At 53.3% G+C, this 24,545-nt stretch overlaps 1 protein-coding gene across 5 annotated transcripts in view; it reads left to right on the top strand.

The window, feature by feature from the left end:
- DTX4 (deltex E3 ubiquitin ligase 4) overlaps window positions 1-24,545 on the top strand; it is a 43,266-nt gene that overhangs the window by 7,877 nt on the left and 10,844 nt on the right. For all 5 annotated transcript variants that reach the window (XM_025266000.3, XM_025265997.3, XM_025265998.3 and 2 more), the window contains exons 2-7: window positions 1,388-2,099; window positions 10,165-10,226; window positions 10,893-11,054; window positions 13,091-13,152; window positions 14,640-14,792; window positions 18,290-18,451. In XM_025266000.3, the coding sequence (XP_025121785.3) occupies window positions 1,495-2,099; window positions 10,165-10,226; window positions 10,893-11,054; window positions 13,091-13,152; window positions 14,640-14,792; window positions 18,290-18,451 (1,206 nt within the window). In that variant the 5' untranslated portion in view covers window positions 1,388-1,494. The remainder of the gene's footprint in view (window positions 1-1,387; window positions 2,100-10,164; window positions 10,227-10,892; window positions 11,055-13,090; window positions 13,153-14,639; window positions 14,793-18,289; window positions 18,452-24,545) is intronic.

The raw sequence follows: 24,545 nt of genomic DNA, 5'->3' as shown, positions 1-24,545 counted from the left end.
GTTTTATAATTACAGGAACTCTTTTTTATTATTATTCAGGAGGCAGGCAGAGTTATCTAAGGTTGAACAACATGATCTTTACTCACACATCTGGATTCAAATTCTTGACATGTACTTCACTTTGTCTCATTGGGCAGTTATGAAACTACCCTGGTGGCTCAAATGGTAAAAATCCTCCTGCAATGCAGGAACCCAGGTTCAATTCCGGGGGTGGGAAGATCCCCTGGAGAAGCCAATGGCAACCCACTCCAGTATTCTTGCCAGGAGAATTCCATGGACAGAGGAGGCTAGTGGGCTACAAAGAGTCAACAGGGCTGAGCAAGTAGCACCTTCACTTTCACCCTGCCTTTGGCTTTCCTGGGGGGTCAGCAGGTAAAGAATCCGCCTGCCAATGCAGGAGATGTAAGAGACTCAGTTTCAGTCCTTGGGTTGGGAAGATCTCCTGGAGAAGGAAATGGCAACCCATTCCAGTATCCTTGCCTGGAAAATCCCAGGGACAAAGGAGCCTGGTGAGCTATAGTCCATGAGGTTGCAAAGAGTCAGACACAACTTTTGACTAAACAGCAACTAAACAGCCACAACCCTATCTTTAGGAAGGTTGAGCTTCTTGAATAAAAGATGTTAGATAAATAGAAAGTTATTCTTAGGATCGCTGTTACTGTTGTTGATATAAGATTTAATGCTGGGAAATATGAGAGAGTTCTCCCACCCTGATCTTTTATTTTTTTACCACACCCATAAAAGTGCAGACAGCCAGCTCCATTACCACCTGGGCGGGCTTCCTGGGTGGGGACAGAGTCTTCCTATGTTCTCTAGGGTTCCCTGACCTGTGTTCTTTTCCTCTTAGCCCTCAGGGGCTTGGGCCTTTAGAGAGTCACGGAAGAAGAGAGATTATTTAAGAGCACCTACTATGTGTCAAAGGTGATATGCCTTAGTGCAAAGGACAGGGCGCTTGAGAAATCCCGGACTTGGCACAAATACATACATGTTGAATGAAAGAGCAACATCTAATTATGGCAAAAACTTTGCAAAGGAGCTATTATCTTATTTCTCCTGGGGGAAAAAAATAAGCAAACAAATGTGGCTGCAAACTAGAGTCAAGTCTCCGGACTCCAAATCAGGCAGTGCTCTTTGGGGTTCCCTGCAGCGTCACCCACATCCTTCCCTTGCAGCTCATCAGCTTCCCACCCTGCCTCCCACCCCAGCCCGCACCCCTGAACCCTCCCCGTTCACGGCAGACCTTAAAACGGCAGGAAGGAGCCTCCTTCAAAGCCAAGGCAGCCAAGGGCCGGCCACGTAGACTCGCTTACCGCGAGCCTCTTAAGGTAGCACCCGTGGGTTCCTGCCCTGGGTGCCGCTGACCGCCTCCTCCGTCCCTCTCCGGCAGGGACCCTCCGGCCCGTCCGGCGCAACTACTACGACCCCGCCTCGGCGCCCGGAAAGGGCGTGGTGTGGGAGTGGGAGAACGACCACGGCTCCTGGACGCCCTACGACATGGACGTGGGCATCACCATCCAACACGCCTTCGAGAAGCAGAGGCCCTGGATCGACCTGAGCCCCATCGGCTTCGGCTACGTCATTGACTTCGGCACCATGGGCCAGATCAACCGGCAGACGCAGCGCCAGCGCCGCGTGCGCCGCCGCCTGGACCTGGTCTACCCGCTGGTAACGGGCGCCGCGGGCCGCGCCGCGTCCTGGCCGGCCGCCCCCTGGGCCGCCGCCGCCGCGGGGCCGCGCGCGCCACCCTGCTCCTGCCCGCAGTGCGTCCTGGTGAGGAGCGTCAAGGCCGCGGCGCCGCCGGCCCCCGCCGCCCGCAGGAGCGCCGCCCCACCCGTGGCCCTCAAGGGGCCACCCCCGGGCCCCGGGGCCACGCCGCTGGACAGCACGGGCGCAGGCCGGGGCCCCGGGAAGCCGGCCCCGTCGTCGCAGGCGATCCGGAGACAAGTGTCCAGCGCGGCGGCAGGGGCGGCCCCCGCGGGCTGTCCTGCCAGCCCACCGGGGGCCAACGGCAAGGCCGGCCGGGTGGCCCTGGCGACCTTGAATCGGACCAGCCTGCAGCGACTGGCCCTCGCCCAGTCCCGGGTGCTGATCGCCTCTGGGTAAGTGCTTCTGCGGCGACACCCCTGAGCGCGTCCGGAGCCCCGGGCCTCAGACCTGAGGATCGCCTGAGTCAGAGAGCACCCAGGGGCTGCTCTGGCTTAAGCTCCTCCATGGCTTCTCCAGACCCCCTGGCTGCAGGGGAAAGGCCCGCAGTGGTGTGATGCGGAGGGGAGCCTTTTGGTCTTTGGCGTCCCGGCAGGTCTGAATTCTGAAGGAGACGTTGCCTCTTACTAAGAGCAGGAAACGGCAACCCAGTCGTGTTCTTGCCTAGAGGATCCCGTGGGCGGTGGAGCCTGTTGGGCTGCTGTCTATGGGGTCACACAGAGTCGGACACGATGGAAGCGACTGAACATGCGTGCTTTGGAGAAGGAAACGGCAACCCACTCCAGCGTTCTTGCCTGGAGAATCCCAGGGACAGGGGAGCTGGATGGGCTGCCGTCTATGGGGTCGCACAGAGTCGGACACAACTGAGGCGACTTAGCAGCAGCAGCAGCAGCAGCCCTGTGATAGAAGCCAGTTCCCTAACATCATAGATTCCTGACTTGCTCATCTGTAAATCCCGGCCATGGTGTTAGGGTTGCGGTGAGCACTATGCCTGCCAAGGAAGAGCAGACATCGTTCGTGGGCTCCCCCCACCTTCTAGTTTGCAGGCCTTATTGCTTTACTTTACTTAATCCTTGCAAGTCTACAAAGCACATATTTTTGGTCCCATTTTACCTTGGAAGACCCGAGAGGCTCACTTGCTCCAGGGTACATATCTGGTTATCCGCAGAGACGGGGACTCAAACTTTAGGGAGTCCTTCCAACTCTGCCACACTGCTTCCCTGGCAGTCGCACACGGCACGCGCAGGTGTCCCGTGAGAGTTACTCCCTTGCCTCCAGGGACTCCAGACTGGAATAACAGCCCATGTTTAGTAAATGCTTACCATGGGGTTTCCCTGGTGGCTCAGATGGTGAAGAATCCGTCTGCCATGCAGGAGCCTCAGGTTTGATCCCTGAGTTGGGAAGACCCCCTGGAGGAGGGCATGGCAACCCACTCCAGTATTTTTGCCTGGAGAATTCCACAGACAGAAGAGCCTGCTGGGCTACAGTCCATGGGGTCGTGAGCAGTTGGACACGACTGAGCGGCTTCACTTTCACACACTTCCACTTATATGTGCCAGACACTTTCCGTGCATAAGGTCAGTCATTCCTTGTGACAACTTGGGGGAGTTGTCCGTTCTGTTATTCCCATGTTCTATCAAGCTTCTTAGTCTTCCTGGTCATAAAATCAGAGAGACCCAGGTCCACGTGGTACCCACCGCCTTTGGCTGCTGGCCATGGATTTCATGTGAGATTGGGCATCTTGTACCTGCCAGCCTTCCCTTTCTCTGGAGGAGCCTGACTTGGCGGTCACCCCTAGCCGCAGATATTCAGGAAGGCTTAGAGTTAGGGTGGACACCAGCTTGCGAAGATCGAGCTGCCAGGAAGAGTGTCTCTGCACCGGAGGGCTCGGCCCTGGGCGGAGAGAAGACGAGAGGATGCTGAGGACTGGGAGGTGGCCCAGCTTACCTCTGCCTCTGCCGCTGGGTGAGCCCTAGACTGTCTGCACATCCACGTTCCTGCCTGTGTGGACTGGGGGTAGCAGGCTTGCCCTGCCCCCCACCCCGAGTCAGTGTGTAACCCTCAGCGAGGAGAGGGCGCTCCTTAACATCTGCCCAGACGCACTTGCCAGCAGGGACCCATTCCAAGTATCAGACTCAGGGAGAGAGCTGCACACTCCACGTGTTACAGAGGCGGGGCTGGGGCCCAAGACTTTGTCTCCTCATCTGATCGGTGCTCTCCTGGCTAAAGCCCAGCTTCTCATTGTATTCAAAGGCAAGTTATAAATGGTCAGATGCCGGTCAGGTGTCGAGGCTTTTCCTATGACTTCCGGATGGGTCCTGGCGCGATGCCGCTGGTCCTGTCTCCACGCTGGCGTAAGGCAGCCTCCTGGGGCCTCTCGCAGGAGTTCCTGGTGCGTGCCACTGTGGGAGAGGGACGCTCATGTGGAGGTAAGAGCTCACCCTCTAGAAGCTTCACCACCTGCGCTGGGACCCAGGTTTCTGGCTGCGTAACTCGGGGCAAGCTGTGCACCATCCGTCTTCAGTTTATTCATCTGTAAAATGGGGTAGGAACGGTTCCTTGCTCATAGGATTTGCCATGGGGATTATAGGAGGTTTTCAGTGAGATTTACCATAATGCTGGGCACGTGATGAGAATTTGGTCAGAGGCTGCTATTATTATTACTATGAACTGTCTGAGCTAGGCCCTCTGTGGTTGCTGAAGTCAGATCTAAGCTGACTCCACCACTTCATTTCTGGTGCCCTAGGCAAAAGCCAGGCAATGGCACCCCACTCCAGTACTCTTGCCTGGAAAATCCCATGGATGGAGGAGCCTGGTAGGCTGCAGTCCATGGGGTCGCTAAGAGTCGGGCATGACTGAGCGACTTCACTTTCACTTTTCACTTTCATGCATTGGAGAAGGCAATGGCAACCCACTCCAGTGTTCTTGCCTGGAGAATCCCAGGGACGGGGGAGCCTGGTGGGCTGCCGTCTCTGGGGTCACACAGAGTCGGACACGACTGAAGCGACTTAGCAGCAGCAGCAGCAGGCAAAAGCCAAGTGACCTCCTTGCCATAACTGAGGGTAAGGAAGCCCAGATCACTGTAAATCTCAGCTTTTATCTCTCTGCTTTAGTGTCAGCAGGGCAGATGGAATCTGAGGGACCCAGGAGGGCGGAGTTCTGGGCAGTTCAATTTGAAAAGGGCTATAGAAAGGAGCTTGTTTTTCTGTGCTGTCTCCCCCACAGGGGAGGCCCCCTCCACAGCGCTCTCCGTCTCCCAGCTCTCTCCTCTCAGCCTCTCCCCACCTCCCTCACCCCCGCGGCCACTTAATGAGCCCGTTGATTCCCTTTGTCTGACTCTGCCTTCGCCCTGCTGTCATCCAGCGGCCCCGGCCCCTCCCCTCTCTGCCCGTGACCTCTCCCAGCAACTTCCCCCCGGAAAAGAGGAAGACCCGGTAGGGTGGGAGAGGTGCCCTGGAGAGAAGGGTCTGGGAGGAACAAAAGACCCTGTGAATTATTCAGAGACACAAGCCGGGCAGTTTCTAAAGAGGGGGGGAGCTGTGCCCCCGAGGGCGGGAGTCGCCCCTCTTTTCTGGACGCAGGCGGCTCCATCTCCAGCGAGACCTCGGTGGCTGGAGAGACAAGAACACGGTTCTGCTGACCACCCCTGGTCTGGCTCAGAACCCCCCCGAACAAACACTGCTCTCCCGTGGCGAACAAACACTGCTCTCCCGTGGCGTCTGCAGAGGGGCTCTCCCCTCATCAATGCCTCCTTCCCCGCCACCCTGCCACTCCTCTCTCCATTTTGTATTCTCTGAGACTGAAATTTAAACGCGTACCCGGAGCAAGCAGGCCGGAGGGTCCGCCAAGGGGCCGACATGGGGTCGGGTCCCGCAGCCTTGGCTGAGCCGTGCTCCCTGGAGGACATGGATGAATGCTCGCCACCCTTTGTCTGGCCTGCTGATTTCTAGACAAAGGGCTCAGGCGCCTATAACCCAGGGACCCCAACGGGGTGTGACTGGTGTGGACCCTGAAGGCTGCTCTCCCGGGTTTTCACCTCCACCAGGAACAGTGCTGGAGGGTGATCCGGTGTTTCCAGCTCCACAGTCTGCCCAGCACTCAGCTTGATGCTTACCCTTGACCCCTTCAAGAATCTGAGAAAACTGGGACATTAGGCGAGGAGGGGAAAAGGGCTTCCCTGGTGGCTAGGCTGGTAAAGAGTCTGCCTGCCAGGTGACGTGGGTTCGAGCCCTGGGTCGGGAAGATCCTCTGGAGGAGGAAATGGCAACCTACTCCAGAATTCTTGCCTGGAGAATGCGGGGCCTGGCAGGCTGCAGCCCCTGGGGTCACAGAGTCCAACGCCACTGAGTGACGAAACCACCACCAAGCAGGAAAAGGCTTTCTCTGGAGCCCGCTTCCTCTTACCCTTGGGAAACAAGAATGTAAATGATCACCCAGATTCGCATAGGGCTGGGCTGTTTACAGAAGATGCGACCCAGATCCTCATTCCTCCTGGGGACTGAGATTTGGGGCGCCCTGTGTACTGCCACGGTAACACAGACGTGGCCGAGGATGGCAGAGAGACTGCGCGGTTCTCAGAAAGGCCCCGTGGGGTCAGCCTAGAAGCCAGGCCTCCCGACCCCCTGGCAGGCCCTTCCCCGGACCCTTCTGCATTTCATAAGCACATCCCCCCTCCCCAGCCCTGCTCCAGGCGTCCAGCACCGCCGACAAGCCCTTCCACCTCTCCTGCCATCAGGCAGTGGTGGGGATGCCCACCCGTCTGCCAGCATTCGGGGGCACACCCTCCCTGTCTCTCCAGACCCTCCCCCCAGCCCCCAGTTCTCAGGCCACCCTGGGCGTGCCCTCTGGGGAGGTTGGACTATTTCCTCCTTCACCAGACCAGGTAAACCTGCTGGTCCAGTTTGTGGGAACAAAGGTGGCTTTTGTCCTGCAGATCGCTGCTCCTTATCAGCCTGAGTGGGGGCCTCAAAGGTGGTGAGGGGGGTAGGCAGGTGCAGGGCTGGGCCGTGCCTGCCCCCCACAGTGGGCATCCAGGGAGCAGGCCCTCCCCCACCTCCTGGAGAGGCTGGAGGGGAACCAGACCCTGTGCAGAACCCAGCAGGGAGACTGCCCCCAAGGTTGGGTAGTCAGATTCTGGGGTGGAGAATCATCAGGAAGTCTCTCCCCGCAGCCTCTCAGTTCAGTTCAGTTCAGGTGCTCAGTCGTGTCCGACCCCGTGAATCGCAGCACGCCAGGCCTCCCTGTCCATCACCAACTCCCGGAGTTCACCCAAACCCATGTCCATTGAGTTGGTGATGCCATCCAACCATCTCATCCTCTGTCGTCCCCTTCTCCTCCTGCCCCCAATCCCTCCCAGCATCAGGGTCTTTTCCAATGAGTCAACTCTTTGCATCAGGTGGCCAGAGTATTGGAGTTTCAGCTTCAGCATCAGTCCTTCCAATGAACACCCAGGACTGATCTCCTTTAGGATGGATTGGTTGGATCTCCTTGCAGTCTAAGGGACTCTCAAGAGTCTTCTCCAACACCACAGTTCAAAAGCATCAATTCCTTGGCACTCAGCTTCCTTTATAGTCCAACTCCCACATCCATACATGACCACTGGAAAACAATAGCCTTGACTAGACAGACCTTTGTTGGCAAAGTAATGTCTCTGCTTTTTAATATGCAGCCTCCTACCTAAGACTTTCACAGTCTTACAGATAAGGAAATGGAGGCTCAATAAAGTTGATGGACATTGTTACTGGTGGGCTTCCCAGGTGGTGCTAGTGGTAAAGAACCTGCCTGCCAATGCAGGAGACGTAAGAGTCACAGGTTTGATCCCTGGGTAGGGAGGATCCCCTGGAGGAGGGCATGGCAACCCACTCTGGGATTCTTGCGTGGAGAATCCCATGGACAGAGGCGCCTGGAGGGCTGCATTCCATGGGGTTGCAGAGAGCCTGACACGCCTGAAGTGACTTAGCACGCATGTGTGATCCTGGTGGGGTTGGGTCTTAAACCTGGTTTTTCTGACTCCCACCTGCTGTACCACACCTGGCCCTGTGGGCAGGTTAGAGTCTGGAATCCAGTCTGTTCCTCTTTTTCTTGCTGACTTTCTTCTTCACTTTTTTTTTTTTTTTTTTCTTTAGTGTTTATTTGGCTGCACTGGTAGCTGCAGCCCTCAGCATCTTCTCGCTGCAGCGTGTGGAATATTCATTTGTAGCACGTGGGGTCTAGTTCCCAGACCAGGGATCGAACCCAGGCCCCCTTCACTGGGAGCTGGGGATCTTAGCCACTGGACCACCAGGAAAGTCCCCTTGATGACTTTCTTTCATGTTGAATTCAGCTTCCCCCCCACCCCCGCCCCAGTCAGGATTTGATTTATCTTGAAGCCGGTTTCTGAGGACAAGTGGCCTTCGGTGGCCTGTGGAGACACAAACACTCCCGCATCTGTTATTCTCACATCCTCTCACAAGCCTGGTGCGTGGTCACCATCCCCGGGAGGAGACAGAGGCCCCAGAGGACTCCGCGTGGCGGAGGGCGCACCCATCCTCCCGGCGCGTGGGGTTCAGATGCACCAGCACCCAGCCCAGCCTGCAGGTGCCGTTCTGGCCTCGCCTCTCAGGGTGGACTTATTCCTTAGGCTCGCAGCTTCACGCTTCCTGTCTGCAGCACGGGGGTGTGATAAGAACCGTACAGACCCAGGAGCATGCGTAGTGAGTGGCTGAGACCGTGGGCTCCAGAGCCAGATGAGCTGGCTTCAAACCCTTGGCTGTGTGGCCTCCCTGAAGCTAGCTTACCATCTCTGTGCCCCAGTGCCCCTGCCTATGAAAACGGAGTTCATGACAATCACACCCCTCGCATAGGTGGTTGGAAGGTTTGGATGGATGTGTCTATTCTGAGCATTCAGAATGGTGTCTGGGATCAAGCAGGCTGGACTCGTTAGGGATTTCAGCATGCAGATGAAAGGGTGTGTGGGCCACCGCTGTGTCCCCAGCATCCGGGAGAGTGTCCAGCACCAAGGGGGTCTCTATCGGGATGGGCATCGAAGCACATGAATGAAAAGTAAGCCAGCAAAATACTCTTTCCCGTCCCCTCTGCTTTCCCAGCACCCCCTCTGGCCACCCCCCCCCCCCACCCCAGAGCAGAACTGCTGGCTTCTCTGGTGGTCTGGCCCCTGGAGTAGTCTGTGACCCGGGCCATCAGGATCTCCAGCCCACGTCCCCCACCCCAAGCCCAGCTGCAGAGGCCTAGGTAGCAGGGGATGGCGTAAGACCGAGCCCCATGTGCCCCGTATTTTTGTCCTCAGCCCCGTGGGAGGCCCCAACTTTCCCGGGCAGTGGGGCTGTCTCCAGGCTTGTCTCCAGCCTGGCTCGAGTTGCTGGGGAGAAGGACAAGGGAGGAGACTCTGCCTGCTGTCTGTGTTTCTCTGGGTAAAGAGGTGGCAGCTGTTAGGGCAATGGTTTCCGCCTGTTGGGCTGGGGGTGGGTGTCCTCTGCCCACCTCTCAGCAGAAGCTCCTCCAAGTGCAGATGCTTGCACCCTGCAGCTGGCACTTCTGATTCAGGCAAGGGGCTCTCCCTTCCAGAAGCTTCTGAGGTGACTATACCCTGTGGGTTTGAACTCGCTTCTTCTTCTTTTTTTTTTTTTTTTTTCATTTCATTGCTTCCACTGATACTCATGAAATGCCATATTCATGAAGTGTCAGGCTCTGAATGAAACAGACAGCAGTATTTGTCCTGATAGAGCGTAGATTTCGAGAGGGGAGATAAGAAGTAACAATTTATTTTAAAAGACCATAAGTGGGACTTCCCTGGTGGCCCAGTGGTTAGGACTTCACTGCCGGGATCCCAGGTTCAGTCCCTGGTCAGGGAACTAAGATCCTGCAGGTCGACCAGTGTGGGCAAAAAGCAAAAAGGACCAAGGAAGAGGACTTGGCATCTCAGGGTTGGGTGGAGGGGTGGGTAGCCGTGTTAAATGAGATGGCCTCAGGGACATTGCTGAGTAGGGCACGTCGGAGCCCATACTGAAGGATCTGTAGCAGGGAGCCAAGCAGGGGTCAGGTGGAAAAACACTTCAGGCAGAGGGAACCGCAGGCGCAAAGGCCCTGAGGCTGGGGTGTGCCCGGCCTGCAGGAGGGATGGCGACATCACGGGAGGAGATGAGTGACTCAGGGCAGACCAGGGAGACCAGGGAGCTGGTGGGGGGTGCTCAGGCGAGCTGTTCGGTGGCTCTACAGGGTGGACAGGCCTCGCTGGGAACCTGAGGGAGCCCTGGTCCGTTCGGAGCTGTGAGGTTCTGAGCGGAGCTGTAACGTGTTCTGCTGGGTTTGAAGGGCTCAGCTCTGGCTGTGGGCTGACTGCGGCTTTAGTAGGAGCAAGTGGTTCCTGTAACAGGGGAACCCCTGACGCTCTGGGGCTCCCAGCACTGCGGCCCTTTTTCCCGCTTGTCGAAAGCGTGATGTGTCTGCTCTGTGCTTCTGCAGGGTCCCCACTGTCCCCGTGAAGAACCTGAGTGGGTCCAGCCCCGTCAACCCTGCGCTGGCAGGTAAGGAAACCCCGGCCGAAGGGAGAAAAGGGAGAGACTAGGAGGGCCTTTGGGATGGACGCGTAAGCACTAAGCACAGTGAAAGTCGCTCAGCTGTGTCCTTTGCGACCCCGTGGCCTGTACGGTCCGTGCTGGTCTATGATAAATGGACAAGTAGCAAGGACCTACTGCAGAGCACAGCGGACTCAGCTCAGTGTCGTGTCAGCCCGGGAGGGCAGTTTATAGCGGGATGGACGCGTGGAAATGTAGCTCCCCTGAGACTGTCACCACATTGTTCATCCGCTGCACCCCAACACGAAATGAAAAGTTTAAAAACATAAAAAGACGTTAAAAACAAGAAGAGCAAAAGCAACAGGTGTCATGGACGTTTGTAAAAAGAGAGAGAATCCTGGTGGTGACTGAGACAGACGAGGGCCTGAGGGGGTGGACGGGAAGGGCAGGAACAGTTTGGGCGAAGTGATTGCAAAACGCAAAGCTCACTGTTGAGAAGGGGGGATGGACGCGTTTCTTGGAGGATCCGTGTGGAGAAGGGGCGAGCGGGTTACTGGGAAGGGAGTGTGGAGCGGGTTACTGGGAGGGGAGTGTGGAGCGGGTTACTGGGAAGGGAGTGTGGAGCGAGCTGGGGGCTGACCCTCCGCCCTCCTCCCTGGTGCCCTTGTCTTCCAGGAATCACTGGGATCCTCATGAGCGCAGCAGGGCTGCCTGTGTGTCTCACCCGGCCACCAAAGCTGGTCCTTCACCCACCCCCCGTCAGCAAGAGCGAAATAAAATCCATCCCCGGGGTTTCCAACACAAGCCGCAAGACCACCAAGAAGCAAGCCAAGAAAGGTATCAGCCTCCTTGTCAAAAGGAGTCCTGGGGCGGGGGTGGTCACAGATTGGCTCCCAGCCCAGCTCTGTCTCCACCACTGAGGGTCACAACCGTGCCTTCTGTGCCTCGGTTTCTGCATCTGCTAAATGGGCTAACTAATTCCCACTCTGAGGATTACACCAAAGTGGATAGGTTTGGATCTGATGGAGACCCTTTGAGAAACAGAGAAATTCAGGGCAACAATACAGACACATGAAGATACAGCGTGTGACACAGAGAATATACACTAGAGAGATGGAGCACCTTGGCATGGGAACCCGAACAGCCTGGATTCAGATCCCAACTTTGTGCCCTGCAAGTCACGAGACCCCAGGCTGTCTCAATTTTCTCCCCTTTACAATTCGTACAGCCGGTACCCAGCAGGTGTGTCCTGGAAGGCAGTGGAAGTCACTTCTCGTGTCCCTCGGGATACTCCAGAAGCTCTGGCTGCTTGACCCTCCTTCAAGAGCTCATCCCCCTCCTCACAGTCCCGCAGCTAAGAGGTCAATACCTGTGCCTACCTGGGCCCCAAGGACCCAGCCTGACCTCTACGGCTACTCTCTCTAGTTCTGGGGGTATGTGTGTGTTTGTGTGTGTGTGTTTGTGTGTGTGTGTGTGTGTGTGTCATGGCTAAGTCATGTCCAACTCTTTGTGGCCCCCCTGAACTGGAGCCCACCAGGCTCCTCTGTCCAGGGCATTTCCCAGGCAGGAATCCTGGAGTGGGTTGCCATTTCCTCCTCCAGGGGATCTTCCCCACCCAGGGATTGAGCCTGCATCTCCTGCTTTGGAGAGCAAATTCTTAACCACTGACACCACCTGGAAACCCCTGGTCTCTAGTGTCAATTTCTAAATGATTCGACCGTCAGCCCTAAGCCCTCCCCTTGCAAACTGGTGAGGTTTCAGTGGGATCGTAAGCATGTTATAACTTATCTCAGCAAGCAAGAGGCTCTCAGTCCACAGACGCTTAATTCTTGTTAGAGGAGCAGGGCAGCGGGAAGGGAGGGCCTGCGCCACAGCTTTTGGACGTCGGAGGATCCACTTCATGAAACGCTTGTCCTACTTTTCCAGTCTATCGACGTTTCTCTGCTTAAATGAACTCGCTCGTCTTCCTGGCGGTCTCATAGGAAATGATGGGATTTTGTGCTTTCCCATTCTTCCTGTTATTATTAATAGCACTTATCCAACTCTTAGCGGGCTAAGTGCCGCAGGGCTGTAGGTCCATTTAATTGTACGTCGTTTAATTGTCCAAGCGCCCCTCTGGGCAGGTGCTGTTGTTCTTGCCCGCTGTCTAGGTGAGAAACAGAAACTCAGAGAAGGTCAAGGAGTCGCCAAGGAGGCTCTAGCCCTTTATTCCTCCCTGCCCCTTGACAAGGCTGTCTCATGCCAACCTCTGCTTTTAGTCCAGGGTGCCTCCTAGGGGCCTGGCTCCCCCTCCACCCAAATCCCAGAGTCACTGCCCCTGCCAGGACGCATCATCCTCTCCCTACTGCTGGGCAGCAACTGCACCGTCGACAGGAGAAAGGCCGGCAGAAAGCTGCGGTCGTCAAGTCCCAGTTTCCCGTAAAAATGATGGCACTTTGAAGCAACATTACAGATCAAGACGGTCCTTAGCACATTGTGAAAGGAATGCCATAAACCGGCCCACCGGCTTAAGACGTGAAGCTGCTTACAGAGAGTTTTCGTCACTGTTAGCTCGGTGCAGCCTTTGGGCAGGTCCAGGCTCTTTGACGCTGGGGAAGGGAAGCCCGCTGGCCCGTGCCAGTGAAAAAGTGAGCTTGTTGCGATTAGGCAGGCTGGTGTCAGGGAGGTGATGGCAGGAGGTGAGGCGAACGTAAACACCCCCCTCCTCAGACCACCTGGCTCCCGCGTCCACCCCGTGTCCCCTTTCCATCCTTAAATCCAACTGCGCAATGGTTCCTTGTCTTTTCTGAAAGCTCTGAGCCTGGCTAACAATGCCCCCCTCTCTGGCATGTCCAGCTTGTCTTGGTGGCCCCCTGATCATCCTGTCCCCACAGGGAAAACCCCAGAAGAAGTGCTGAAGAAGTATCTGCAGAAAGTCCGGCATCCGCCAGACGAGGTGAGTCCAGGGCTGGCGGGGGGTGGGGGGGTTCACCCTCCCCAGCCCCCAGTCATCTCCCCGGCCAGTTTTCTGCAGGAGGCAGCTGGCACTGCTTTCTGGGTCCCAACCGATGCAGAGCTGGTCGGAGTGGATGTTCTGGGCCACAGCTGTGGCTTAACTTCTCACACCTGCCTGTTCAGCAAACTGCTGACTGATGCTCAACTGTCTCACCGTGAATTTAAGCAAAGTGGTGTGATAAGCTATGGGAACCGACTTAAAAATGGGCTTGATGGTGATCAGAGATTCTCAACCAGAGGCGATTTTACAGAACTGGAGGGAAGAGGAGACGCTGGTGGCATCCAGCAGGCCAAGGCCAAAGATGCTGCTAAACCCACCGCCTTGCTCAGGAAGGCCCGGGACAGCACCCGCAGTGAAGAACTGTTTTTGTTCAGTCGCTGAGTCACGCTTGACTCTTTTCAGCCACGTGGACTGGAGCCTGCCAGGCTCCCCTGTCCTCCACTGTCTCCCGGAGTTTGCTCAGAGTCATGTCCACTGAGTTGGCGATGCGATCTATCTGACGTCTCTTCTGTGCCGCCTCCTCCTTTGTTCTAGACCAGAGGCTCTGGACAGAGAAGGCAATGGCACCCCACTCCAGTACTCTTGCATGGAAAATTCCATGGACGGAGGAGCCTGGTAGACTGCAGTCCATGGGGTCGCTAGAGTCGGACATGACTTAGCGACGTCACTTTCACTTTTCACTTTCATGCATTGGAGAAAGAAATGGCAACCCACTCCAGTGTTCTTGCCTGGAGAATCCCAGGGATGGGGGAGCCTGGTGGGCTGCCATCTGTGGGGTCGCACAGAGTCGGACACGACTGAAGCTGCTTAGCAGCAGCAGCAGCAGCAGAGGCTCTGGAACACAGGGCTTCAGTGGTTGCCGTGTGTGGGCTTAGTTGCCCTGCAGCGTATGGAATCTTTCCGGACCAGGGATCAAACCCGTGTCCCCTTCATTAGCAGGTGGATTGTTAACCACCGGACCACCAGGGAAGTCCTCAGCAAAGAATTATCCAGCCCCAAATGTTGAAACATGCTGCAGCCTCTCCAGGGCACCTCAAATACAGTTCCTTTACAAACGTCCATCTTAAATAAGTAAATGGTCAGTGGGTCAAATCAGCAAGTGTTGGTTTCCTGCACAGACCTCTGAGGGATCCCACGGAGGGATAGTCACAGCCCCCAAGGAGGGGCTATCATTCTGTTTGGCAGCCTAAATTAACATATATCACCATCAGGTATTTGTTCAAGAGTTACTCTGCTGTGCCAAAAAATACAGAATTCTGTCTAGATTCCCAGAGGCGCGTGTTCCCCGGTTTGTGGGCTTTCTGGAGGAGCAGCAGCAACAGCCCGCTTGGCCGCTGAGATCATGCTGGAAGACCGTGGAGGTGCTGTGGCCTCCCAGGCCAAGTGGGAACTGACGGTCTTTCTCCTCTGCCCCTTTCCGCCCCCAGGACTGCACCATCTGCATGGAGCGCCTCACGGCCCCATCCGGCTACAAAGGCCCCCAGCCCACGGTCAAGCCGGACCTGGTGGGCAAGCTGTCCCGGTGTGGCCACGTCTACCACGTCTATTGCTTGGTGGCCATGTACAACAATGGCAACAAGGTGGGTGCCAGCTCAGGGGGTGCCACCACCTCCCAGGCAGCACCCAAGCCTGGAGGCCTTATTAGAGTGGCACCCAGGTGCTTTGGGTGGGTCTTAGAGGCACCCCCAGGCTTCCCTGGTAGCTCAACAGTGAAGAATCCACCTGCAATGCAGGAGACTCGGGTTTAATCCCTGGGTGGGGAAGATCCCCGGAGGAGGGCATGGCAACCACTCCAGTATTCTTGCCTGGAGAGTCCCATGGACAGGGGAGTCTGCCGGGCTAAGGGCCTTAGGGTCATAAAGAGTCAGACACGACTGAAGCGACTGAGCGTGCGAGCAGGGGCAGCCCAGAAGAGCAGGAGTGATGATCTTTGTTGTTCTCAGCCTCATCAGTTTTCCCCAAAATTACTATGTTGGCACAATCTGTCTGCACCTTCCTTTTGGGCTATGCTGCCTACCTTCCCGGAGCTTCCCTGGTGGCTCAGTGGGAAGGAACCCACCTGCCAATGCAGGAGACTCAAGTTCCATCCCTGGGTCAGGAAGATCCCATGGAGAAGGATAATGGCAGCCCACTCTAGTATTCTTGCTGGGATAATCCCATGGACAGAGGAGCCTGGTGGGCTACAGTCCATGGGGTCACAAAAGAGTTGGACAGGACTGAATGGCTAAACAACAACCACCAACCCAACTCCTCCCAGTGTCTACACTGCGTGGTGGTCTGAGAGGTGTAGACGTCTGTCCCTGAGGGTTTGGAAGGGAGTTTTCTACAGTGACGGGCCCATGGTGAGTGTCCATTGTGCTGGCACAGGACTCGCCCGTCACCCTTCCTTCTCCCAGGCCTCATGCTTCTCAGTCACATTCATGTTCTTTGGGCGCCTTTCATTGTCCTTTCAAAAGCACTAAAGGTTTTGTCAAAGGATGGCTGGAAGGCCCTTAAGGTCGACTGTTGGAGAGGAGGGCTGTGTGATCCTGTCTTACCCACCAATGATAGTGGAGTGGCAGTCCCCTGTTAGAGCTGGTTTCCAAGAACCTGGATGTGTCCTCAGATGATAAGTCTCTCCGTACAGCACCTAAAATGAAAGTGAAGTCACTCAGTCGTGTCCAACTCTTTGTGACCCCATGGACTGTAGCCTACCAGGTTCCTCCGTCCATGGGATTTTCCAGGCAAGAATACTAGAGTGGGTTGCCATTTCCTTCTCCAGGAGATCTCCCCAACCCAGGGATTGAACCCGGGTCTCCTGCATTGTTAGCAGACACATTACCATCTGAGCCACCAGCGCCTAAAGCCCTTGGCTTTTCTCATGTTCTGTCCCAGACCTGGGTCACCTTGACTCTGTCTATGGGATTCCGAATTCTCATTTCTCCAGGCCCACCTGGGATTACATCAGAGTCTGGGATTTTTGTGATATCCTCCCACCACTTATTCATCCAAAAGTATGTCGGCCTTCAGGGGCTGCCCTGTCCTTATCCTGCTTGAGGAAAAGAGTAAAGGTGGCCTACCCAAGTGCAAACCCTAGCTGAGGAGCCAAATGACTGTGGGCAGCAAGATTTTCAATCTCTCTGAGATTTCATTTCCCATCTGGAAAATGGAAATAGAACAATCCCTGCTTCCTAACATGCTGAAAGTGAGAAGAAAAAGGGAAAGGGGCTCCCCTGGTGGCTTAGACGGTAAAGAATCTGCCTGCAATGCAGGTAGACCTGGGTTCGATCCCTGGGTTGGGAAGATTCCCTGGAGAAGGGAAAGGCTACCCACACCAGTATCCTTGCCTGGAGAACCCTCTATGGACAGAGGAGCCTGGCAGGCTGCTGTCTGTAGGGTCACAAGGAGTCCAACGTAACTGAGCGACTAACACTTTCAACCCTTTTTATTCAAATTGACACCTCTGTACTATGACTATTTTTTTTTCTTCATCCTAATGTAGTCCTATGGTTGAAATTCCCAAAGTGCCAATGTTGGGATCTTTCTGTGTCTCAGAGAGCTCAGTTATTGATGGACGCTGTGTGTCTGGATTCCCTGCTCAGTTTCCTGACACTGCAATAAAAACTTTCACTAGGACTCAGCCTTTGAAGAGGTTATTTCGGATTTAAAGGGGTTTCTTAGCACCTTCGTTCTCCTTTTGATAACTGTGTATAAGAATAATCTCGTACCTTTGCGTTTATTTCCATGGTGCTTCAAAAAGGGTGCGGACACGATCTTTTATCCTCTTTCGCACTTACACTTTGAAGTATGCCTTTTTTATTTTCTTTAAAAGGGGTGAGAAGGGCCCAGAGAGAAATGAGGTGATTCATCCAAGGTCATGAAGCAAGTTAAGACCAGAGCAGAGAATGGAACCCTGACCTTGGCTTCCCACCCTTTGATCACAGGAACACAAGCTGAATGCAAGCTGTTTCTTTAAATGAGTGGAGTTGGGGTTGAAGTGTCCTTAAATAGCCCCGCAGTGAGTTCCAGTCTTCCCCGAGGAGACCCGGATGTCCTGGAGAGCTCTGGTCCCAGCTGTGTGACGGCACTTTGTACGCACGTCACTCTCTGCCCACTCACAGGCTCCTCCTCACCCCCTGTCTGTTTTCAAGCCTGGGAATAGGGTTTACTGTCCAGGCTCTACCCCAAGACAGCACTTTATGAGGTCCTGCTGTGAAACCAGGACTCCTCACCTCACTGAATCCAGAGTCCCCCCGCCATTGCCCCAACAGAACTCTGAAAGTCAAAGTGTTAGTTGCTCAGTCACCTGGGAAGCCCCCCAGAGCCCTGATGAGCAGGGTAAATCCTGGTCCCCTTCTTAAGGATGCTGCTACTGCTGCTAAGTTGCTTCAGTCGTGTCCGACTCTGTGCAACCCCATAGACGGCAGCCCACCAGGCTCCTCCGTCCCTGGGATTCTCCAGGCAAGAATACTGGAGTGGGTTGCCATTTCCTTCTCCAATGCATGCTAAGTCGCTTGAGTCATGTCTAACTCTGTGCGACCCCATGAACAGCAGCCCACTAGGCTCCCCTGTCCACGAGATTCTCCAGGCAAGAACACTGGAGTGGGTTGCCATTTCCTTCTCCCTCTTAAGGATGAGGTCTTTCATATATGTCCCCAAGCATGGAGCCCGGTGCTGGTATGGAGTGTTCCTCCTGTGGCTTTGGAGAAAACTTCAGCGTTCAGTAGCCCTGATAGCAGGCAGGGGAGCAGCTAAGATCTAGTACTGGTGTGGATGCATTTTGCCCCTGACCCCAACTTCTTGGGGCTTCCCTGGTGACTCAGACAGTGAAGAATCTGCCTGCAATGCAGGAAACCTGGGTTCCATCCCTGGATTGGGAAGATCCTGGAGAAGGGCACGGCAACCCACTTGTCTTCTTGCCTAGAGAATCACATGGACAGAGGAGCCTGGCAGGCTACTGTCCCTGGTGTCACAAAGAGTTGGACATGACAGAGTGACTAACACACCAGCTCTTTATCTCTGGTACCTTTTGAGGTTGGGTGGGGTGGTCCTGACCAAACCTGTTTCCCACACTGAAGTTCGGGCCTTGTCTCTTCAGGATGGGAGTTTGCAGTGTCCAACCTGTAAGACCATTTACGGGGTGAAGACAGGCACCCAGCCTCCAGGGAAGATGGAGTACCACGTCATTCCCCACTCCCTGCCTGGCCACCCGGACTGCAGAACCATCCGGATCATCTACAGCATCCCCCCCGGCATCCAGGTCAGCCCACCCTTGGCCATTGGCTTTTATGACTTCATATTTAAATGTTTGCAGGTCCGTGTTTGTCTTTAGTCCACTTAGGCTGCTGTAACCAAGGAAAAACACAGAATGTGTTCATGTCTAACCCAACTTTCTGTACACCTGAAACTCACACAACATGGTTGATCAGCTATCCCCTGGGGCTCAGCAGTAAAGAATCTGCCTGTAGTGTAGGAGCCACAGGAGACCCCAATTTGAGCCCTGGGTTGGGAAGATGCTCTGAAAGAAGGCACGGAACCCCACTCCAGTATCCTTGCCTGGAGAATCCCATGGACAGAGGAGCCTGGCTGGCTATAGTCCCGGGGGTCACAAAGAGTCGGACGTGACGGAGGTGACTCAGCACACACACACCAATGTAAAATTTTAACAGAGAACAACAAACACAGACTTAAAAAAAAAATGATTGGAGTGCAGTTGATTTCCCATGTTGTGTTAGTGTCAGGTATACAACAAAGTGATTCAGTTGTTGCTGTTGTTCAGTCGCTCAGTTGTGTCTGACTCTTTGTGACCCCATGAACCGCAGCACACCAGGCCTCCCTGCCCATCACCAACCCCCAGAGTTTACTCAAACTCATGTCCCTGCCATCCAACCATCTCATCCTCTGTCATCCCCTTCTCCTCCTGCCTTCAATCTTTCCCAGCATCAGGGTCTTTTCAAATGAGTTGGCCCTTTGCATCAGGTGGCCAAAGTATTGGAGTCTCAGCTTCAACATCAGTCCTTCCAATGAACAGCCAGGACTGATGTCCTTTAGGATGAACTGGTTGGATCTCCTTGCAGTCCAAGGGACTCTCAAGAGTCTTCTCCAACATGACAGTTCAAAAGCATCAATTCTTTGGCACTCAGCCTTCTTTATGGTAAGGACCTAACAGAAGCAGAAGATATTAAGAAGAGGTGGCAAGGATACACAGAATACACAGAAGAACTGTACAAAAAAGATCTTTATGACCCAGATAATCATGATGGTGTGATCACTCACCTAGAGCCAGACATCCTGGAATGTGAAGTCAAGTGGGCCTTAGAAAGCATCACTATGAACAAAGCTAGTGGAGGTGATAGAATTCCAGTTGAGCTATTTCAAATCCTGAAAGATGATGCTGTGAAAGTACTGCACTCAATATGCCAGCAAACTTGGAAAACTCAGCAGTGGCCACAGGACTGGAAAAGGTCAGTTTTCATTCCAATCCCAAAGAAAGGCAATGCCAAAGAATGCTCAAACTACCATACAATTGCACTCATCTCACATGCTAGTAAAGTAATGCTCAAAATTCTCCAAGCCAGGCTTCAGCAATACGTGAACGGTGAACTTCCAGATGTTCAAGCTGGTTTTAGAAAAGGCAGAGGAACCAGAGACCAAATTGCCAACATCCACTGGATCATGGAAAAAGCAAGAGAGTTCCTGAAAAACATCTACTTCTGCTTTCTTGACTATGCCAAAGCCTTTGACTGTGTGGATCACAATAAACTGTGGAAAATTCTGAAAGAGATGGGAATACCAGACCACCTGACCTGCCTCTTGAGAAATTTATATGCAAATCAGGAAGCAACAGTTAGAAATGGACATGCAACAACAGACTGGTTCTAAATAGGAAAAGGAGTACGTCAAGGCTGTATATTGTCACCCTGTTTATTTAATTTATATTCAGAGTACATCATGAGAAACGCTGGACTGGAAGAAGCACAAGCTGGAATCAAGGTTGCCGGGAGAAATATCAATCACCTCAGATATGCAGATGACACCAGCCTTATGGCAGAAAGTGAAGAGGAACTCAAAAGCCTCTTGATGAAGGTGAAAGAGGAGAGTGAAAAAGTTGGCCTAAAACTCAGCATTCAGAAAACGAAGATCATGGCATCTGGTCCCATCACTTCATGGGAAATAGATGGGGAAACAGTGGAAACAGTGTCAGACTTTATTTTTGGGGGCTCCAAAATCACTGCAGATGGTGATTGCAACCATGAAATTAAAAGACGCTTACTCCTTGGAAGTAAAGTTATGACCAACCTAGATAGCATATTCAAAAGCAGAGACGTTACTTTGCCAACAAAGGTCCGTCTGGTCAAGGCTATGACCTTATAAAGCAGACACTATAGACAGTTCTCTCACACTACTATCATGCTAGGATGCAGTGAGAGGATGGTCTACGAACCAGGAAGAGGGTTTCACCAGACCCCGAGTCTGCCAGCACTTTGATCTTGAATGTCTCAGCCTCCACAAGTATGAAGAATGACATATATGCACCACTATATATAAAACAGATAACTAATAAGGAACTACTGTATAGCCGAGGGAATTCTACTCAGCACTCTGTAATGACCTATATGGGAAAATAATTTTAAAAAGAGTGGAGATATATATATATATATATATATATATGTATAACTGCAACCATGAAATTAAAAGACGCTTACTCCTTGAAAGGAAAGTTATGACCAACCTAGACAGCATATTAAAAAGCAGAGACATCATTTTTGTCAACAAAGGTCCATCTAGTAAAAGCTATGTTTTTTCCAGTAGTCATGTATGGATGTGAGAGTTGGACCATAAAGAAGTTCATTTCAGTTCAGTTCAGTTGCTCAGTCGTGTCCGACTCTTTGCGACCCCATGAATCGCAGCACACCAGGCCTCCCTGTCCATCGCCAACTCCCGGAGTTCACTCAGACTCACGTCCATCGAGTCAGTGATGCCATCCAGCCATCTCATCCTCTGTCGTCCCCTTCTCCTCCTGCCCCCAATCCCTCCCAGCATCTTTTCCAATGAGTCAACTCTTCGCATCAGGTGGCCAAAGTACTGGAGTTTCAGCTTTAGCATCAGTCCTTCCAAAGAACACCCAGAACTGATCTCCTTTAGAATGGACTGGTTGGATCTCCTTGCAGTCCAAGGGACTCTCAAGAGTCTTCTCCAACACCACAGTTCAAAAGCATCAATTCTTCGGCACTCAGCTTTCTTCACAGTCCAACTCTCACATCCCAGTAGTCCTCAAAGTCTTCGCACAGTCCAGCATCCACTTTAATTCTTTTTTTAAAGTGTTTATTTGGCTGCTCCGGGTCTTCCTTGCGGCATATGGGATCTAGTTCCCTGACGTGGGATCTGGTTCCCTGAGCAGGGATTGAACTCAGGTCCCCTGCTTTGGTAGTGCAGTCTTAGCCCCAGGACCGCCAGGGAAGGGCTCCAGCATGCACTTTAAAATCTAGGTCCAAAGTCTTTTAAAATAGCATCTAAACCAGAGTGAGATGAGACTGAAGGTATAATTCCTCCTGAGGCCACTTTGTCTCCAGCTGTGAACCTGTGAAAGCAAACAATTTACGTGGTAGAGTCTCATCAGACACCTAGTCTGCCCACACCTTGGTCTTAAACTCCCCAGCCTCAGGAACTGTGAGAAAAGAATTCCTGTTGTTTTTGCTGTCATTCTGTTAGAGCAGCCTGAGCTGCTAAGACAATGTTACCCTGTGGAAAGTCTCCTTCCCACTCTGGGGCCCCTCCATCCAGTCTCACCCTCCCCCATCACCACCGCTGTCCTTACTTTCTTATGCATCCTTCCAGGGTTCTTTATGCATTTGCAACAAAGACTTCTTCCACTCCTCCCGGCTTCACACAAAGGGTGACGTATCAGCCACATTGTTCTGCACGCTGTATTTTCAATGCACAATATAGTGTGTAGATCTTCCCAAGTCCATAGAAGAGAACTTCCGCATTCTTGCTTAGCTTTGCATAATCATCCCCTGTATAAAGGGGCCATAATTTGTATTCAGCAGTCTCCATGTGATGGGCGTATGGATTGTTTCCAACCTTTTGCTTTAACAAATAATGCCATAATGAATAACCTCTCATGCCTGTGAGTATCTCCATAGAATAATTTTCTAGAAGTGGAATCTTTTTTGTCAGACGGTATTTGCATGTGTAAGTTGATAGTCCTTGACTTTTGTGGGTGTGTCTTTCTTCTTGTGAGTCTTCTAAAGACAGTCCATAGGAAGAAACTGAACAATTTCCCAGGCAGTAAATACAAATGTGGGGTTTCCCAGGTGGCTTAGTGGTAAAGATTCCACCTGCTAATGCAGGAGATGTGGGTTTGATTCCTGGTCCAGGAAGATCGCCTGGAGAAGGAAATGGCAACCCACTCCAGTGTTCTTGTCTGGAGAATCCCATGGACAGAGAAGCCTGGCAGGCCACAGTCCACAGGGTCTCGAAGAATCAGACATGACTGAGCGACTGAACAACAACAGATACAAATGGGTCCCTTCCTTCATAATTGAAGCTTTTTCTAAATGTTCGAGGGGACTCCCTGGATTCCTTTATTTACCAAATATTTATTAGTATACCCTCCTGTCCTCCTTCCTCCTCGCCTTCCTCCCTTTTGTCTTTTATTTAACAAATATCTGAGTGTCAACTGTAAGCCAAACTAGGTGCTAGAGGAAGAATGGTGAGTGACACAGACACCATCTTTACTCCTCCGAAGTCCCCATTCTAGTGGGGCTGGGAAGAAATAAAACAGGGAAACGTAACAGCCTGCAGAAGAACTGAATAAAACACACGGTTCTTCTTTGAAGGAGTTAGCAACCAGTCAAGAAGAAATAGGTACACGTCACTGAGCTCTAGAGTAAAAACTGATGGGCACCGTTGATACAAGCCGTGGGAAGCAGGGTGGGAAAGGCACAGGGGCAAGACAAGGACTTCAGCATCTGATGGGCCCCAGTTCTGATCCTTGGCTGATTTCCTCCTTCGCAGGGGATTTTGGACCTTGACCGCTAGACTCTCCTGAGCCCTGTTTCTTTATCTGCACAACCATGAAGCCAATATGCAGGGGGTTTGTAAAGATGGGTGATAATGTTTGTGTGTGTATATGAAGGTCCCGGGCACAGGACCAAGGTGCTCAGTACCTGGCCCCCATCATTTTTGAGTATCTACTTGTCAGGACAAGGAAGGGGGCCTATGTCTGTCTGTCTGTCTGGGACGGTCAGAGGAGCCTTTCTGGGGCAGGGCCCTCGGTAGTAGAGCAAAGACATGAAGAAATGGAAGAGAAAGTTTTTAGCGTTTTATTATTTCTTTGACTTTTTAGTTTATACTGGGATATAGAAAGTGAAACTGAAAGTCGCTTAGTCCTGTCCAACTCTTTGCGACCCCATGGACTATCCATGGAGTTCTCCAGGCCAGAATGCTGGAGTAGGTGGCCTTTCCCTTCTCCAGGGGATCTTCCCAACCCAGGGATCGAACCCAGGTCTCCTGAATTGCAGGCAGACTCTTTACCAGGTGAGCCACAAGGGAAACCCATACTGGGAAATAGCCGATTAACAATGCTGTGATAGTTGCTGGTGAACAGCAAAGGGACTCAGCCATACATGTACGTGTATCCATTCTCCCCTCCCATCCAGGCTGCCACATAACATTGAACAGAGCTGCATGTGCTGTCCCTTTTAAATACAGCAGTGTGTGCATGTCCATCCCAGAGTCCCTAACTAGCCCTTCCCTCCATCCCTCCCTGCTGGCGACCATAAAGGAGAACATTTTTTAGTTGGCAGGCACAGCAGAGTTTCAGAGGAGAGACAGGAGGGCTATAGGAGGCCCGTAAAGAAGTTTAATCTGGGTTGGGTTGCCCGAGTGGTGGAGAGGAGGAGGGAGCAGGCTGAGGGGTGGGGGATGAGACAGTGACCTGGTCCAGGGAGGCCCTGACCATTGGGGCAGGGACCGCTGACTCTCCTTGGCAGGCTGGGGGCATAGCTGGTCCTTGAAGGTCGTTGGGCAGGTGGCTAGGATCATAGGAGGTCATGTGGTTGGGATGATGCTTTAGCAAAGCCAGTCTAGCCAAAGAGTCGAGATGACCTCACCACCCCATTAGGGGACCACTGCTTCCAGCAGTGACCCCAGGAGGACTCTGGACCAGGGCGATGCCATTGGACGTGAGGACAAACGAGACTTCAGGGGTGACTCTAGGGCTGCCGAGGGGGCCAATGGGGAAATGAATGGAAATACGGGAATCCCGAGAAACAGCCCGCGGCCTTGCTGGGAAGCAGGACAGACTGCAGGGGGCAAAGTTTGGGGTGGGGAAATCACTTGGGAGGATG

Source organism: Bubalus bubalis, chromosome 16 (assembly GCF_019923935.1).
Source record: "Bubalus bubalis isolate 160015118507 breed Murrah chromosome 16, NDDB_SH_1, whole genome shotgun sequence".
In the NCBI taxonomy this organism is placed as follows: domain Eukaryota; kingdom Metazoa; phylum Chordata; class Mammalia; order Artiodactyla; family Bovidae; genus Bubalus; species Bubalus bubalis.
This window is presented reverse-complemented; position numbering and strand designations above follow the sequence as displayed.